This window comes from Lepidochelys kempii, chromosome 14, assembly GCF_965140265.1.
Source record: "Lepidochelys kempii isolate rLepKem1 chromosome 14, rLepKem1.hap2, whole genome shotgun sequence".
Taxonomy (NCBI): domain Eukaryota; kingdom Metazoa; phylum Chordata; order Testudines; family Cheloniidae; genus Lepidochelys; species Lepidochelys kempii.
In genome coordinates this window covers 35735659-35755084 of record NC_133269.1, presented here as the reverse complement: position 1 = coordinate 35755084, position 19426 = coordinate 35735659, and the positions used below count along the sequence as shown (strand labels likewise).

Below are 19426 nucleotides of genomic sequence, written 5' to 3'. Positions count from 1 at the left end.
TGATCTGGTAAATCTGAAGCAATAAATAATTTATCACTACAAGCAGTAACGTCCTGGAGTCGTAACCCTGCTTTCCTTGTTTACCCAAATTTCCCATTGATCCTTGCGGGTAAGGAAATGGGCACTATAGTTTGGTACGCAATGTTGCACCCAAAATCTTACTCACATAATGGGCTGAGCAGAGAAGCTGAGGATCTCTGAATCAGATTCCCCTTTGTTCTCTTGAGTGACCTTGATAATAACTTGCATATCACCCCCATCAGTGGGATAAATACATTAACATATAATGATTAGAGCTGGTCAAAAATTATCGTATGGAACAATTTTCCAGTGGAACATACTGTTTTGACAGAATAGGAACTTTTCATGGGAGTGTGTTGAATCCATTGAAACTTTTAGTGGACAACAGGCAGACTCCTGTTTGACAGAAACAGACTCCTGGTTGATTTTAGCTTGACTGCTGCCTGATTCCTCGGCTGCCCGGATACCTATGCTGTCTGGCTTCCCAGTTGTCCAGCAGGAAATGTAAATTTTGATGAAATCACATTTTTCAAGGGAAAAAATCTCTCATGTGAAAAACAGCCCTTGAAAGAAGTTATAAGGGGTAAACTAAAGGCAGTTTTCCTCTAGCAATGTTAACTCTGCTCCGCTGGGAATGCCAGTCTTCTGTCTCCACCATGGATCATACTAACCCCTCCCTGCACACAACTCTACTACATCAATATCTACAAATTATGTGGATAGGATAGGAAAGGGTAGTTTGGTAAAGGGACGTGTAAATAGTGTGGCCACCTCTCAAGTGCCACCTCGTGACTTGGGATGACTCTGCAGTGCCTGGCCTCCATTTCCTTTCTTGTTGCTCCTCAATAACTCCACAAAGGCTCATGTGTCCCTTCTTGGGGTCTGGCTTATTTACATATGTCAGGCTTCCTTCCCCACTCTGAACTCTGGGGTACAGGTGTGGGGACCTGCATGAAAGACCCCCAAAGCTTATTTTTACCAGCTGAGGTTAAAACTTGCCCAAGGCACAGATTTCCTTCTGCCCTGGTTTCACTGCTACCACCAAGTGATTTAACAAACAATTAGGGAAAGGACCACTTGGAGTCCTATTCCCCCAAAATATTCCCCCAAGCCTATACACCCCCTTTCCTGGGGAGGCTTGAGAATAATATCCTAACCAATTGGTTACAAAATGATCAAAGACCCAAACCCCTGGGTCTTGGAACCATGGAAAAAGTCAGTTAGGTTCTTAAAAAGAAGGATTTTATTTCAAGAGAAAAAGGTAAAAGTATCACCTCTGTAAACTTAGGCTAGTAGTTCACCTTACAGAGTAGCAGAAAATTGAAAGAGAACAGAGGAACCCCCTCGAGCCTTAGTTTCAAAAAGTTACAACAAAACAGGGATAAACCTCCCTCTAGCAAAGGGAAAATTCACAAGTTGAGAAAACAAAGGTAAACCAATACACCTTGCCTGGTGTTAGGGGGCTTATTCCTTCACCCGCTTACTTCCCTGGGCCTTCTCACATGAACAGAGAGCAACAATACCCAAAGTCCAAAGGTGCAAACAATTTGATGTTTATTGGGGTGAACTTCCAGCAAGTATGATTCCACTTTCCTTCCTTAGTGTCCCCCACTCCCAGATCTGACACCACAGAGGGTTACCTGTGTCCCTGTTCCCGTTCTTCCTCCTGGCAAAATATGATTCCAATTTCCCCACCCCCATTCCCTGTTCCCATTCCCCCCTTACTTCCTGACTGACTGCAGACTGTATAGTAAAACTTGAGTTCTGCTTAGCTATACCTTAGTTTAATTTCAGTAAAATGATTAGTTAACTAATCCTAACATATTGTAACACGATTATTTAACCAATTATATCCCAGCATCTTAATTAGTTTACACCCAGCAAAATTAATTATACAGCCGACAGAAACAATCACAGAACCAGACAGAGATTATACAGACAAACAATAGGGAAATGGGAACTACAATGACAGAACAACACAGAAATGAGGATTTCACATCTCAGCTACTGAGAAGTGAGTTCTTGCCAGACAGGATGCTATCAAACTAAGTTTCCTTTTTCACCTTCTAGGCACTTCCCTTTCTCTGGAGGTGATAGGAATACAATCCTGTCCTGATAATGCCTAGCAGCCCAATAGCATTGACAAGGTTCCTTCCCCACTCTGAACTCGGGTACAGATGTGGGGATCTGCATGAAAACCTCCTAAGCTTACATTTACCAGCTTAGGTTAAAACTTCCCCAAGGTACAAACTATTTTACCTTTTGCCCTTGGACTTCCACTGCCACCACCAAACATATATCTGGGTTTATTTTTATTAGGAAAGCGTCGTTTGGAAATGTCTTTCCCCCCAGAATCCTCCCAACCCTTGCACCCCACTTCCTGGGGAAGGTTTGGTAAAAATCCTCACCAATTTGCATAGGTGACCACAGACCCAAACCCTTGGATCTTAGAACAGTGGAAAAAGCATTCAGTTCTTGAAAAGAAACATTTTAATAGAAGAAACAGTAAAAAGAATCACCTCTGTAAAATCCGGATGGTAAATACCTTACAGAGTAATCAGATTCAAAACATAGAGAATCCCTCTAGGCAAAACCTTAAGTTACAAAAAAGACACACAGACAGGAATATTCATTCTATTCAGCACAGCTATTTTCTCAGCCATTTAAGAAATCATAATCTAACACACACCTAGCTAGATTACTTACGAAGTTCTAAGACTCCATTCCTGTTCTGTCCCCGGCAAAAACATCACACAGGCAGACAGAGACGCTTTGTTTTTTTCCCTCCTCCCAGCTTTTGAAAGTATCTCGTCTCCTCATTGGTCATTTTGGACAGGTACCAGCGAGGTTACCTTTAGCTTCTTAACCCTTGACAGGTGAAAGGATTTTTCCTCTGGCCAGGAGGGATTTTAAAGGTGATTACCCTTCCCTTTATATTTATGACAAGCATCTTATTTCAATGTGACTAGGTTGGGATGTGAGGATGTGACTGTTCGCTTCCCAGTTTATGGCTGCCTCTGCTGCTTAGCCAAAGGCCTTAGCCTAAGAACAGGGCCTCTTGCTGCCACAGTAAGAGAAGGGCGTTACACCAGCAGAAGTGATTTTGATTCTTTCTTTTATACCTCTAGAACTAGCTAAGTGATAAGAATACACCTACATTCTTAGAGTATAGGCCTTTACAGAGAGGCCTGAATATCTATATCCTAACATACCCCTATGGTTATGACAACATAAAATTCAAAGTAAGCACAAAAGAGTCTTCCAGCCCGGTCTCAAGCTGGACCCAGCCCCCCCTCCCTTGGGCTCTCTGTCTATCTTCAAGTTTCCAAGTTGGGAACAGCTTTTCATCCCTTCCCAGGATCTGCTTCTGCTCTCCCCTCAATCAAAGGTCTGTGTAGGTGCCTCCTCAGCTCTGCAGCCTCTGCCACAGCTTCCTCCCCTATTTCCTGTTCTTCTCTGTCTCTTTAGAAAGTCCAGCTGCTCTCTCTCAGGCCCCATTGAGAGGCGTTAATAAGGCACAGATGGGTTGGATCCATTCCCTCCTAAAGGCCCGGCTCACCCAGTGACAGAGTGTGTGAAGAAAGGGAGGTTGAGAAGGTGGAGTTCAGGTTACAGTGCATGGTCTGAAGTTTATGGGAGCTGATGAAGTCAGTGAGCTGCCTCCTTGGTTCTTGTAAATCAACATAGCTCCATTGACTTCAACTATGTTGCTTTGCATCAGCTGAGGACATGGCTTAATAGCGGATTTTTCCTGGTGTGTTTGCCACGGTGCGAAGCAAGCTGAGGTCTCTGTACATCAAGTTTCAGACCTTCTTGAACACTCTTTAATGTTGGACAGTGACTGGATTATGTTAACACCTTTAGCCCATTTATTCGATCTAAGTGAATACATGAGAGTGTGGCTGTAGTTTTAGTTTAGGTTTGAAATGATGCAGACGCCCGTCCAAGGCTCGAGAGCCCCTAACATGTCATAACTAATACAATAAAATCCCAGCGCCATCAAAAGAATCTTTTCAACAGGAACTCAGCCACCCAGAGAGCTACAGCAAATCCTTTCCACCCCTTGATCATCATGGAAAGCAAACCTTCAGCTCACTCAGAAAACAACATCAAAGTGATGGCACGTTGGCTTCCCAAAGGCAAGACAGAATATCAATGCCTCCCATGTAACAAACATTTCCCTCCCCTCCCCAAAATAGAAAAAAGAACTAAAACCAAATTGACAAACTGATCAAATACAAGAAAAGCCAGATAAACAAGGTGTTACAAGCTGGCCCTTTATCCAGCAGTACAGTCACCTGTCTCTTGCAAGAGGGCCCAATCAATGGGAGCCATGTACTTCAAAGATAAGTGCATCTGGGTAGAGTCTCATCATTGTTTCTAGCTCTGGGGCTGTAGGAAACACTCTCCAGCTCAGACCCCTTTTCTGACACCCTTCCTTTGGCCATGGGAGGCCATTGTCCAGCTGCCTTAGAACTCGGCCAGAGCTTCACCTCGGCTGTGCTCACTCTGGGCTTCTAGCTGAACCCCTTTAAGAAGAATATGGCAGAGAGGCAAGGAACACGGCTTTAGCAAAGGGTTTAGTAAGAGGAAACTGTATGCAGTAAGCCCTCGACAGATACAGATCTGTAAAACAAGACAGTTATGAGACACCCCCTTCTCCTGGTCTGATCTTACTGTTTCTGTGAGTCCAAGGTTCACCAGTGTTTCAAGCTGGGCAGAGTCCTTCCTGCCATCTTGCTCCTGAAAGTCTTTTCTACACATGGCCATGGTTGGCCCCAAGAATGGAATTGCACTGTTAAGTGGGCCCCAGTCTCTGGGCCATGGGTTCAAACTGTGAAGCTCCATCTCCGACATTCATGCCTGTGGGCCCCCTGTATAGAAAACTCATTTTTCTCTGGGGGTGGCCAAGTTGTTGAGACATTATAAAAATCAATAGCCCCAGACTCTAGTCTTGATGGGTTCTGAATGATGGTCCTTCAATGACATGTCAAACACCTTTCCCAGGCAGGTCAGCTGTCTGGAATACAACACAATAGGCTGCCATTGAGCCAGGCCAGACTTGTGCAGTCACCATGCCAATATTTCCACCAATATTGCACACAAAGTTCACAAAGTGACACCATCATACCCCACGCTGTCACACAAGCAAACAATTAACCAAAAGCCATGGCACCCCAGCAGAGTTTATACCCCCCAAAAGGAAAAGACCTCATGAAGTACACTAGGGACTTGATTATGGCTATTCATTTTAGGGGGAAATTGCTCAGATAATGTGACTTCCAGAATGCTTTCAGGGAGTCAACAAGCATGTGGACAAGGGTGATATCGGGTACTTGGACTTTCAGAAAGCTTTTGACAAAGTCCCATACCAACTGCTCTTAAGCAAAGTAAGAAGTCATGGGAAAAGAGGGAATGTTCTCTCATGGATTAGTATCTTGTTAAAAGACAGGGAACAAAGGGTAGGAATAAATAGTCAGTTTTCACAATGGAGAGAGGGAAATAGCTGCATTCTCCGGGGATCTGTACTGAGACCTGTGCTGTTCAACATATTCATAAATGATCTTGGAGCGACCAGTGAAGTGGCACAATTTGCAGACAATCCGAAATGACTCAGGACTGTTAAGTCCAAAGCTGACAGTGAAGAGTCAAAAAGGGATCTCATAAAACTGGGTGAATGGGCAACAAAATGGCAGATGGAATTCAATATTGATAAATGCATAGTAATGCACATTGGAAAACATAATTCCAACGATACATACAAAATGATGGGGTCTAAGTTAGCTATGACTACTCAAGAAAGAGATCTTGGTGTCATCATAGATAGTTCTCTAAAAACATCTGTTGAATATGCAGTAGCAGTGCAAAAAGCGAACAGGATGTTAGGAACCTTTAGGAAAGGGATAGATAATAAAACAGAAAATATCACAATGCCACTATATAAATCCATGGTACGTGCAAACACCTTGAAAACTGTGTGCTGTTCTGGTTACCCCATCTAAAAAAAAAGACAGGTTAGACCTTGTCAAGGTTCCTTCCCCACTCTGAACTCTAGGGTACAGATGTGGGGACCTGCATGAAAACCTCCTAAGCTTACTTTTACCAGCTTAGGTTAAAACTTCCCCAAGGTACAAACTATTTTACCCTTTGCCCTTGGACTTTCACTGCCACCACCAAACATTTATCTGGGTTTATTTTTATTAGGAAAGCGTCATTTGGAAATGTCTTTCCCCCCAAAATCCTCCCAACCCTTGCACCCCACTTCCAGGGGAAGGTTTGGTAAAAATTTGCACCAATTTGCATAGGTGACCACAGACCCAAACCCTTGGATCTTAGAACAATGAAAAAGCATTCAGTTTTTTTACAAGAAGACTTTTAATAGAAATAAAAAAGAATCACCTCTATAAAATCAGGATGGTGAATACCTTACAGGGTAATTGGATTCAAAACATAGAGAATCCCTCTAGACAAAACCTTAAGTTACAAAAAAGACACACAGACAGAAATATTCATTCCATTCAGCACAGCTATTTTCTCAGCCATTTAAAGAAATCATAATCTAACACATACCTAGCTAGAATACTGACTAAGTTCTAAGACTCCATTCCTGTTCTGTCCCCGGCAAAAGCATCACACAGACAGACAGAGACCCTTTGTTTCTCTCCCTCCTCCCAGGTTTTGAAAGTATCTTGTCTCCTCATTGGTCATTTTGATCAGGTGCCAGCGAGGTTACCTTTAGCTTCTAACCCTTTACAGGTGAGAGGATTTTTCCTCTGGCCAGGAGGGATTTTAAAGGTGATTACCCTTCCCTTTATATTTATGACAGACTTGGAAAAAGGACAGAGATTAGGGGTATGGAACAGCCTCCATATGAGGAGAGAGAGAAAAAGACTGATATTGTTCAGATTAGAAAAGAGAGGACGAAGGCGGGATATGATAAACATCCATAAAATCATGAATGCTGTGGGGAGAGTGAACAGGGAAGTGTTATTTACCCCTTCACATAACAGAAGGACCAGGGGTCACCCAATGAAATTAATAGGCAGCAGATTCAAAACAAACAAAAGGAAGTACTTTTTCCCACAACGCACAGTCAACTTGTTGAACTCATTGCCAGGGGATTTTGTGAAGGCCAAAAGTATAACTGGCTTAAAAAATGAATTAGATAAGTCCATGGAGGATACATCCACCAATGGCTATTAGCCAAGATGGTCAGGGACACAACCCTATGCTTTGGATGTTCCTAAACCTCTGACTGCCAGTAGCTGGGATTGGACAATGGTGGACGGATCATTCGATAATTGCCCTGTTCTGTTCATTCCTTCTGAAGCAGGGTTCTGACTATTTGGCATTATTTTGTAAGCAGAGTCAGAATGAGCTCTCCCCTGACATCTGGTGGTGAGCTGTGGAAAAGGACTTCAGGGCTGTTCTCATTTGCATGGGCACCCCCATCCTGCCTAGCATGACGGGACTGCTTGCTCAAATGGCCACTTTGGCTGCTGTGGGATCCCAAGTCTCTTTTTTTTGGGGCAGGAGTAATAAAGGGTTGTTATCCTAGTTATGTGAATCAAGGACAGTAGAACTGTACTTGGCACCTTATGACTGAGGGACTCACCCTCAACTAAGTAGCATTCACTAGGTGAGGGACATGGGTTCCAAAGCCCAATGAATTAAGAGAAATAAGTGGCACTAATATTGCTTGCCTGTTGCCCCAAACACCAATTTGCCCCTTTCTCTCACCACTGTGTAATAACAGAGTTAATTTAGACTCAATTAGGAGTCTTGCTAAATGCTGTAAAGCTGAAATCAGTGATGCCTAGGTTTCAGCATGAGACCTACTTTGGGCTAGTGGTTCTGGTGTGTCATAAATATAAAGGAAAGGTTAAACACCTTTAAAATCCCTCCTGGCCAGAGGAAAAACCCTTTCACCTGTAAAAGGACAAGAAGCTAGGACAACCTTGCTGACACCTGAACAAAATGACCAATGAGGAGACAAGTTACTTTCAAAGCTGGAGGGGTTGCAGAGAAGCAAAGGTTCTCTCTCTGTGTGTGATGCTCTTGCTAGGAACAGAAAAGGAATGGAGTCTTAGAACTAATCTAGCTAGATATGCATTAGAGTCTGTTTTGTTTAAATGGCTGAGAAAATAAGCTGTGCTGAATGGAATGTATATTCCTGTTTTTGTGTCTTTTTGTAATGTAAGGTTTTGCCTAGAGGGATTCTCTATATTTTGAATCTGATTACCCTGTAAGGTATTTACCATCCCGTTTTTAGAGAGGTGATTCTTTTACTTTTTCTTCACTTAAAATTCTTTTTTAAGAACCTGATTGCTTTTTTCATTGTTCTTAAGATCAAGGGTTTGGGTCTGTGTTCACCGATGCAAATTGGTGAGGATTTTTATCAAACCTTCCCCAGGAAAGGGGGTGTAGGTTTGGGGAGGATTTTGGGGGGAAAGACGTTTCCAAGTGGGCTCTTTCCCGATTATATATTTGTTAGACGCTTGGTGGTGGCAGCAAAAAAGTCCCAGGGCAAAAGGTAAAATAGTTTGTACCTTGGGGAAGTTTTAACCTAAGCTGGTAAAAATAAGCTTTGGGGGTCTTCATGCAGGTCCCCACATCTGTACCCAAGAGTTCAGAGTGGGGAAGGAACCTTGACATGGTGGCAGAGTGGTGGGATTACAAAACACCCTCCAAACCTCTCTAGCCTTTGCTAAAGAAAACCTACAGGATGCTCAAAAAGAGCAAAAAGCCTGGTGTGATAAACATGCCAGAGAGTGTTCCTTCAAAGTAGGGGACCAGGTCATGGTCTTAAAGGCGCTCCAGGCCCATAAAATGGAAGCATCATGGGAAGGGCCATTCACGGTCCAGGAGCGCATGGGAGCTGTTAATTATCTCACAGCACTCCCCACCTCAAACTGAAAGCCTGAGGTGTACCATATTAATTCTCTAAAGCCCTTTTATTCCAGAGAATAAAAGGTTTGTCAGTTTACAGCCCAGGGAGGAGATGACGCTGAGTGGCTTGAAGGTGTCCACTACGAAGGGAAAAGTGCTGGTGGCGTGGAAGAGGTGAACTTCTCCATGACCCTTGGGCATATGCAGCGACAGCAGATCAAGGAGCTGTGCACTAGCTACGCGCCAACGTTCTCAGCCACCCCAGGACTGACTGAACGGGCATACCACTCCATTGATACAGGTAATACTCACCCAATTAAAGTCCAACCTTTCCGGGTGTCTCCTCAAGCTAAAACTGCTATAGAATGGGAGATGCAGGATATGTTACAGATGGGTGCAATCCACCCCTCTGGCAGTGCATGGGGATCTCCAGTGGTTCTAGTTCCCAAACCAGATGGAGAGATACGTTTTTGCATGGACTAAATGCTGTAACTCGCCCAGACAACTATCCATTGCCACGCACAGATGAAGTATTAGAGAAACTGGGACGGGCCCAGTTCATCTCTACCTTGGACTTAACCAAGGGGTACTGGCAGGTACTGCTAGATGAATCTGCCAAGGAAAGGTCAGACTTCACCACCCATGTCGGGCTGTATGAATTTAACATACTCCCTTTCGGGTTGTGAAATGCACCCGCCACCTTCCAAAGACTTGTAGATGGTCTCCTAGTGGGATTAGGAGACTATGCAGTCTCCGACCTTGACGATGTGGCCATATTTTCGGATTCCTGGGCAGAACACCTGGAACATCTACAGAAAGTCTTCAAGCTCATAAGGGAGGCAGGACTAACTGTTAAGGCTAAGAAGTGTCAAATAGGCCTAAACAGAGTGACTTACCTTGGACACCAGTGGATCAAGGAACTATCAACCCCCTACAGGCCAGAGTGGATGCTATCCAAAAGTGGCCTGTCCCAAAGTCAAAGAAACCGGTTCAATCTTTCTTAGGCTTGGCCGGTTATTACAGGCGATTTGTACCGCAATACAGCCAAATCGCCACCCCACTAACAGACCTAACCAAACAGAAACAGCCAAATGCTGTTCAGTGGGCCGAAAAGTGTCAGAAGGCCTTTAACAAGCTTAAAGCGACACTCATGTCTGACCCTGTACTAAGGGCCCCAGACTTTGACAAACCATTCCTCGTAACCACAGATGTGTCCGAGCGTGGTGTGGGAGCAGTTTTAATGGACGAAGGAGTGGATCAAGAATTCCATCCTGTCGTGTTTCTCAGCAAGAAGCTGTCTGAGAGGGAAAGCAACTGGTCAGTCAGTAAAAAGGAACGTTAAGCCATTTTCTACGCTCTGGAAAAGCTACGCCCATATGTTTGGGGACGGCGTTTCCACCTGCAAACCGACCATGCTGTGCTACAGTGGCTTCATACCGCCATGGGAAATAACAAAAAACGTATTCGGTGGAGTTTAGATCTCCAAGATTTTGATTTCAACATCCAACACATCTCAGGAGCTTCTAACAAAGTGGCTGATGCACTGTCCCGTGAAAGTTTCCCAGAATCAACTGGTTAAAATCGTCCTTGAGATGTGGAAAATATTGTTAGTCTTTATATACTTGTTAGTAGATTTAGAGGTGCATGTGTCTTATTAACTCTCTTTTCTCCTAGAGCTCCAGAAAGAAATCCCAGAAAGCATTTCACCCTATCTGTGATTTGGGGGACGTGTCATAAATATAAAGGAAAGGGTAAACACCTTTAAAATCCCTCCTGGCCAGAGGAAAAACCCTTCCACCTGTAAAAGGCTAAGAAGCTAGGATAACCTCGCTGGCACCTGACCAAAATGACCAATGAGGACCAAAATGACCTTCTGCGGAAAAGGAACTAGGGGTGACAGTGGACGAGAAGCTGGATATCAGTCAGCAGTGTGCCCTTGTTGCCAAGAAGGCCAATGGCATTTTGGGATGTATAAGTAGGGGCATAGCGAGCAGATCGAGGGACGTGATCGTCCCCCTCTATTCGACATTGGTGAGGTCTCATCTGGAGTACTGTGTCCAGTTTTGGGCCCCACACTACAAGAAGGATGTGGATAAATTGGAAAGAGTCCAGCGAAGGGCAACAAAAATGATTAGGGGTCTGGAACACATGACTTATGAGGAGAGGCTGAGGGAACTGGGATTGTTTAGTCTGCAGAAGAGAAGAATGAGGGGGGATTTGATAGCTGCTTTCAACTACCTGAGAGGTAGTTCCAGAGAGGATGGTTCTAGACTATTCTCAGTGGTAGAAGAGGACAGGACAAGGAGTAATGGTCTCAAGTTGCAGTGCGGGAGGTTTAGGTTGGATATTAGGAAAAACTTGCCTAGGGAAGTGGTGGAATCTCCTTCCTTAGAAGTTTTTAAGGTCAGGCTTGACAAAGCCCTGGCTGGGATGATTTAATTGGGGATTGGTCCTGCTTTTGAGCAGGGGGTTGGACTAGATGACCTCCTGAGGTCCCTTCCAACCCTGATATTCTATGATTCTATGAAGAGACAAGATATTTTCAAAGCTGGAGGGGGGGCAGGCGAGAAACAAAGATTCTCTCTGTGTGTGTGTGATGCTTTTGCCAGGAACAGAAAAGGAATGGAGTCTTAGAACTTCGTAAGTAATCTGGCTAGATATGCGTTAGATTCTGTTTTGTTTAAATGGCTGAGAAAATAAGCTGTGCTGAATGGAATGTATATTCCTGTTTTTGTGTCTTTTTGTAACTTAAGGTTTTGCCTAGAGGGATTCTCTATTGTTTGAATCTGATTACCTTGTAAGGTATTTACCATCCTGATTTTACAGAGGCGATTCTTTTACTTTTTCTTCTCTTAAAATTCTTCTTTTAAGAACCTGATTACTTTTTTCATTGTTCTAAGATCCAAGCGTTTGGGTCTGTGTTCACTGATGCAAATTGGTGAGGATTTTTATCAAGCATTCCCCAGGAATGGGGATGTAGGGTTTGGGGAGGATTTTTGGAGGAAAGACGTTTCCAAGAGGGCTCTTTCCCAATTATATATTTGTTAGACACTTGGTGGTTGCAGCAAAAAAGTCCAAGGCTAAAAGGTAAAATAGTTTGTACCTTGGGGAAGTTTTAACCTAAGCTGGTAAAAATAAGCTTTAGGGGTCTTCATGCAGGTCCCCATATCTGTATCCTAGAGGTCAGAGTGGAGAAGGAACCTTGACAGGGTGACAGGGCATGGATCACTTGATGATAACCTGTCTGTTCATTCCCTTTGGGGGACCTGCCATTGGCCACTGAGAGAGGACAGGATACTGCGCTGGATGGACCTTTGGCCTGAACCAGTATGGCCATTCTTATTGTCTTATGTTCTTAGAGCATAGAGCCCGCTGAACATTGAAAGAGACAGGACATCACACCCCTCTGTTCTCCCAGTCCCCCTATCAGTCATGTCCCCTCTTCCCACTGTCCCACCCCTCCTCATCTCCTGACCCCCAACTCATCTCCTACCCACCCACCCTTTCTGTCCCCCACTCCATAATCACCCCTCCCCTAGCTGCCCCGAAAAGCCTTCTCCCCAATTCCCACCCCCATCATCCTCCCCTCCCAGCAGGTAAGTGCATTTCAGAAATTGGTTCATCACCTTCTAAATATCCTGTGGTACCCAGGTGATTTCCCCACAATTCAAAACCCTCAGACAGAGCCAGGTACCTCCTTATTCTATTCTTAGGTTCAGATTTCAGCTCAGGGTTAGATCTGAACTCAAAGTGCCCAGATGGCATGCGGGTTTGTCAGCCACTACTGGACATTCCCCCTTCAAGGACTCACAGCCTGTGAGCCAGAGGTAGCTTTCAACCAGCTCATCCTCTCTCCATACACGTGCACAGCGTAATCCATTTAGCGCAATTCCAAGCACTTCGAAGGCTGACAGGCCTAACTGAGAGCTAAACCCTTTGGCTAATAACGCTATCACTTTATTTCCTCCAAAGAGCTGGTGAGTGGCCCTTGAATACTGGAAATGCTCCCTGCTATGAGGATCTGAGCCCTGGTTTGATCTCTGTATGGGCACAATAAATGAGCACCAAAACACATCAACGTTAAGAAAAGTTAGAAGTCACTTCTTTCCAGTCAATGGGGCTGATTCCCTCTCACTCACCCTGATGTAAATCAGGAGTAACTCCATTGGACTCAGTGGGGCTGATTTCTCCCTCCCTCACCCCAGGGTAAGTCCATGGTGTTCCAATGGAGTATGTCTGGTCTCAGGAAGAAGAGATTCAGGTCCTTTGACTCCAGCCCCTGCTGAGGTGTGGCCCTTTTCTGTGTGGTCCTGGGCCCTTCAATCCCAAATCCCCTGGGGCACAGCCCTTCTCTATGAGATGTTGGGACCCTCAATCCAAGAATCCCCTGGGGCATGGCCCTTCTTTATGGGGCGCTCTGCCCTCCAGCCCCCACTGACCATAGTGTCTCCTCCCCCACTTTTCTATCCCTCTGCCCCCTGCTGCAAACCCTGCACCTGGTGAATCTCAAGGAGACCCCCTGATACCAGAGTGCCTGCTGTACCACGCCAAGTACGGCATGACTCGGTACCAGGAGCGGGGCATGCTGGGGTGGGAGTGTCCAGTGCCCTGGGTCTGACTGGGGCCAGCAACGGATGCTGCGTCACCCACAGCCTGGAACAACTGAGGCGGGATGAGGAGATCTGCCTCCACTGCAGCAGCTGCAGCCTGAGTCTGAAAAAAGCCTGAGATAATGGCTCTGGGAGAGGGGAACTGCCCCAGGCATCTCCATGGGGTTTGAACTCCCAGCCCCACTGCTCTGGAGCACCCCACCAACCCCACCCCAGCAGGGGGCTCTCTATGCAGGGGGAGGGGAAGAGCACAGCAGTCCTGACCCCCTCACCCAAGCACACACCCTGGCTGCGGAGGTAAGGACTGGGGGTACCATGACTGCCCCCTGCCTGTCTGTGGGCACCTAGCCGATCCCAAGGGATTGGGGGAGACTCACCTGCTCCTCTTCTGGGACAGAGCAGGGTTCCATGCCATTGGCCCAGCCTCTCTTTGAAGCCTCCCCCCACCCCGTGCATGCCCCTGGAGTGTCTGAATCCAGCCCTGAGAGTCAGCAGAGCTTTATGGGATGAAATGTGCCTCTTTCCACAGGCTCCTAAGAACAGCTCGGCTCAGAGCTGTGACTCTTGGAGGGACCAGCACCAGCTGCTGAAGAGGGAGGGAGAGGAACGCACTCAGTGGACAATTCTGCACTGACGTCCGTGTCAGGGATGTTCCCTATGAGTTAATGGCTGGCTGGAGACCTACACCATGGCAGTTTAATTCATTCTGTGATCTAATGTAACCATGAAGGCTCTGGTGATCCATGCCAATGTCTCACCCTGCTGGTCATTTTATCTCAGCAATCCCTTGTGGCAGTGAGTTCCCCAGCTTAGCTGTGTGCTGGGCAGAGGCCACCCTGAAAATACTGTTCAGAAAAGCGGCAGGGCCAGGCAGAGGAAGGAGGAGAGTGGGGAAGGAAGGAAGTGGTGTTCAGGGCTTGCCAATGGGGAGAAGGAGGAGAGAATGGGCAGGTATTTGGAGCCAGGGGTGAGTGTTGTTCCCTGGGCCTGGGGCCATGCCAGGGGAGTGGGGCTGAGCAGAGGAGAAGACTGGTGGTAGAAGAGGGGACTGGTGGGCAGAGGGGTTAAACAGGGATCTCTGAGGAAGCTGAGTCAGGAACTCTGGGTGGGGAGTTGGCTCTTGGCCATGGAAGGGGGAAATCTCAAAGAACTAGGGCTGAGAGGCTCTGTGGGGTGGGGGTTGTGAGAGGGGTGGGAGAAGATTAAGGGCTGTGGGTGTTTGCTTGGGGGTCTGGGCTGGGTGAGGGAGAAGGAGGGAAACACTCAGGGTCTAGAGCAGGGGTTGTCAAACTGGGGGTCAGGACCCCTCAGGGAGTCACGAGGTTATTACATGCGGGGTCGTGAGCTGTCAGCCTGCACCCCAAACCCTGCTTTGCATCCAGCATTTATAATGGTGTTAAATATATAAAAAAAGTGTTTTTAATTTCTAAGGGGGTGGGGGTCATACTCAGAGACTTGCTAGTTGAAAGGGGTCACCAGTACAAAAGTTTGAGAACCACTGGTCTAGGGTAAGATGAGTTCATTGGGTGAATTATGGATCATCTCTAACCAAAAATTTTTGAATTTTTGATCCAGTCTCAATGATTATCCCCCAGATTTTGGTAAAGAGAGGCACAGAGAGTTGAGGTAACATAGCTGCATAGCTGGGCTTAGATCACAGGAATTCTTAGCATCTTGAGCTCCTTTCTCTAGATGCATGGCTGTCGGAGGTGAAAGTAAGCCGGTCCTGTCCGGCATACCAGCAAGAGCCCATACACCGGACCAGACCGGCTTCCCTATGCTGGCGATTTAAAGGGCCTGGGGCTCTCAGCAGTGGACCTCAGGCTTTGTTCTGATCCAAACACACTGCGCAGTTAATTTTTCCATGACACTGCTCCTTTGCCAATCCCAGGCATGATTTTCTGAAATTCAGGAGAAGCCCAGGCCTTGGAAGTTAATGAGGGAGACAGGGCCAGGATTACAAAGGGGTTTAGGTACCTAAAGAAGGAGATAGCTGCCTATTGGGATTTACAATAGCATCTAAGCAGGTTACACTCCTTACTCCCACTGAATGACCATGGGACTTAGCCACCGAGCTCATTTAGGAGCATTGATAAATTCCCATTGGTGCCTGTCTCCATCTTTGTGATCCTGGCCCAGAGATAACACAGATGCTGGGCTGGAATCAGGGAATGCTGGGGGAGATCATAGGCCCCAAGCTATGTGAGGGTCGGACTGGAGGGACAGAATGGCTCTCTTGGCTTCATCAGCTAGGCATCTCTGCACTTGCCTCTGGGCCTCTGCTGCTGAGCTGTGCAGAGCTCCAGGGAGTGAGTCCCACCCGCCCTTAGGAAATAGACATGAATAAATTACCTTCCTGCAGCATCAGTCCTTTAATGCCAGTGATGCTCAACGCCAGCTACACACAGCTCATCTGCAGAAAGCAACAGGTTTGAGTCTAGTTCTGGCAGTGCAGTCTCAAAATGAAGGGGGAAAGAATTCTCAGATGCATGTGCTTTTTGCTTCTAGATTCTGGTACATAGATAGATATTGACCAAAGAATCGTAGTGCTGGATGACTGATTGGATCATGCATTGGGGAAAAATCCACAAAGATCAGCACAGTAAGTTTGCTTTTTCAATTAACGAGGTTTGGGGATGAACATAGAGGGAAAATTAAGAGGATAAATATGAATTACAATCTGAACTCGTTAAGACTTTTACTCTCAAATTAATCAGATGCCTACTGCTGATTGGAATTTTTCCACCCTTCAGGAAAATTTTGACTTTTAACTGAAAACCCCAAATCCATTTCTTTCCCCCTTCAGTTTTCGGCAAATGAAAACTTTCTGCTGAAAAGTGGATTTTTTTAATCAAAAAAACAAAAATGTTTGTGTTTGAGTTTTCAGTTTCTTTAGTGAACAATCCAAAAATGTTTGGAGAAAAGCAGACAGATTCTGAGATTTGTTGTTGTTTAGCTGAAAACCCAGTCTTGATTAAAAGAACACAGCTGAAAATTTCCAACCAGCCTTAAACTTCAAATAAATTGGAGAACATTAATATTGCCTGATAATCCCTTAATTTCAAACCATTTATTCTATAGCATCTGTGGGATTACTCTTTCAAAGGGATAGTTGCGAGGAGGTAACAACTGAATAACCGGTAAAGTTGACAGCTCACAGACTCTGTTTTATACAGAGTCTTGGGCCAAATCGTCAGATGGGGTAAAGTAACAAAGCTCCATTGACTTTAAAGGATCTGACCCAATTTACAATAGTGTGATAACATGACTGAGTGATTGTCAGAGGTGAGGAGCACTGCCAACACCTAGTCATTGTAAGTGACGAGTTCTGTGCACCTTTGACATTCATATAATGAGATATTAGAGAAAGGGGAATCAGGGCAATTCCCTCTGTTGCGCTAATCCTGACCATGGTCCTTCTCATTCCCCCTGCAGCCATCACACAGTGTACTGAGGAAGAAAATGTCCAACCAAACCACCATGACCGAATTCCTTCTCCTGGGATTCTCTGATGTTCCAGAACTGCAGATTTTACACTTTGTGGTGTTTCTAGTGCTTTTCCTGATATCCCTGCTGCCGAACCTTCTCATTTGCACAGCCATAGCCCTTGACCGCCACCTTCACACCCCCATGTACTTCTTCCTGATGAATCTGTCCATCCTAGACCTTGGCTCCATCTCTGCCACCATCCCCAAATCCATGGCTAACTCCCTCATGAACACAAGTTCGATTTCTTATTCTGGATGTGTTGCCCAAGTCTTTCTCGTCGTCTTCTTCACTTCAGCAGATTTTGCCACACTGACCATCATGGCGTACGATCGATATGTCGCCATCTGCCAACCACTGCACTATGAGACAGTGATGAACAGAAGAGCTTGTGTCCAAATGGCAGCCAGTGCCTTGATCAGTGTTCTTCTCTACTCTGCAGTGCACACTGGAAACACCTTTGCAATATCCTTCTGTGGAGACAACATTGTGGATCAGTTCTTCTGTGAAGTTCCCCAGCTACTCAAGCTCGCTTGCTCTGATTCAGAAATCAGTGAAGTTGGGTTTCTCATCTTTAGTGTGTGCTTAGCCTCAAGCTGCTTTATTTTCATAATTGTGTCGTATGTTCAGATCTTTACCACAGTGCTGAGAATCCCCTCTGAGCAGGGCAGGCGTAAAGCCTTCTCCACCTGCCTCCCTCACCTCATTGTGGTCTCCTTGTTTATTTGCACGGGGACCTTTGCCTACTTGAAACCCACCTCCAGCTCAACCTCAGGTCTGGATCTCGTGGTGGCTGTTCTCTATTCTGTGTTGCCACCAATGATGAATCCGATCATCTACGGCATGAGGAACAAGGAGCTCAAAGGTGCATTGAGTAAACTGATAGTTTGGAGGTTATTCTCTAAGAATAAAATGTCCTTATTTCTCCTTCAGTAACAATTTCATTCTGTGTTTTTTTATAAATATAATCAGCTGATGATATTATCGCCTGCATGAGAAAATACTGTGCAATCTGTTTATGCAGAATTGGGTATTTACACTAGGAAAAATCCAGACAAACATGACTCTGAAAAATGGAGTTACTATAGCTTTAGACCAATGTAAATAAGATCGGAATCTATCTATCATATACTGCTACCCATCACCATACTATCTGAGCACTTTGCCCATAAAATCAGTAGCCAAAGCAAAGTCCGTAGTGAGATCTCTGGCTCTTCCTGTTTTGGGGGATAAAATCTCTGATTGAGGTATCAATGCATTTGTTCTTTGTGCTTTTTGTTTGTTTGTTTGTTTGTTTGTCAGATTTTTAGCATTTTTTTTTGGCTTAACTGGTTGGTTGGTGGTTTGTTTTGTTTCTTTGTTCCAGGAAGTTGTGGAGGTGGGAAAGCCTGGGGAGATGGTGAGTGTTTGGTTTGACAGGATTTTCAATGTTTGTCCTCCCTTGGAAGTGTCACTATGTCATCTCTTTGATGGGGTTTTCTGAGCGAGCTGAAGGTTTGCTCCCCACAATGATAAAAGGGTACAAAAGAGGTTTCTGCTTGGCTGAGTTCCTGATGAAATGATTATGTATCGACTGTTGGGGTATTATTGTATTATTAATGATGTTAGAGAAATAACAATCTGAGGTAAGCATCTTTTCTATTATTTTTACCTATTGAATATGTAAAAACGGTGTCATTCTTGCTATGGTGAAAAGGGTGTTTTGAAGAGAAACTTTTTCCAGAGTTTCCTAAAGAAAACCTGACACAGGATAATGAGGTCAGATTTGTATTCCATGGAAGACACTAGGGTTTAGCCCATCACTTCAAGGAGATCAGGATTTGGCCAATAACCTATATACACAAGGATTCAGATTTGGCTGACAGCACCCTGAAGAAAGTGAGTGTGACAGAGAGGTCAGGGTCTGATTTCCCAACTCAGCTAGACCAGCACCAATGCAGAGTAGACCCAATGACATCACACGTTTACTGCTGATGCGGTTCTGGCCCAAAGTCACGGGGCAGCACTCAGTAGTGACATGAACACTGGTGTAAGCTTCTTGTCTGGGGTCATTTTGTTCTAATCTTGGTGTAGATGGAAAAGTGCCATCATTTACACTGATCTGGTGTTCCATACGCCTTCCCGTGTCGATCTACTCACATCCAAACTGAGAAAGGATCTCAGAAGCTGGCCAGTGATTAGTATTAGGATATCATCTTTGTGCATGGTTGTGTACACTGCATATGTGACAGAGAAAAGCAGAGTATGTGATTAGATAGAGAGACAGACAGACAGGACCTTCCTTGTCCTAACACACAACCTCATTTTGTCATCATGATAGATTTCTATTTGATTGTGAATTATGTTAGCTAGCTAGATAATGAATAATCTATGGAAATTATTGTGCAAATTATTGTGCTTCTTTTCCTGTTAACGATTGT

The 19426-nt window shown here is 45.2% G+C and overlaps 1 protein-coding gene across 1 annotated transcript; it reads left to right on the top strand.

Moving 5' to 3' along the window:
- The first annotated feature begins 16982 nt into the window (after positions 1–16982).
- Positions 16983–17942, top strand: LOC140897788 (olfactory receptor 14A16-like). The gene has a single exon (XM_073310837.1). The coding sequence runs from the start codon at positions 16983–16985 to the stop codon at positions 17940–17942; it is 960 nt and encodes a 319-aa protein (XP_073166938.1).
- Positions 17943–19426: the final 1484 nt, after the last annotated feature.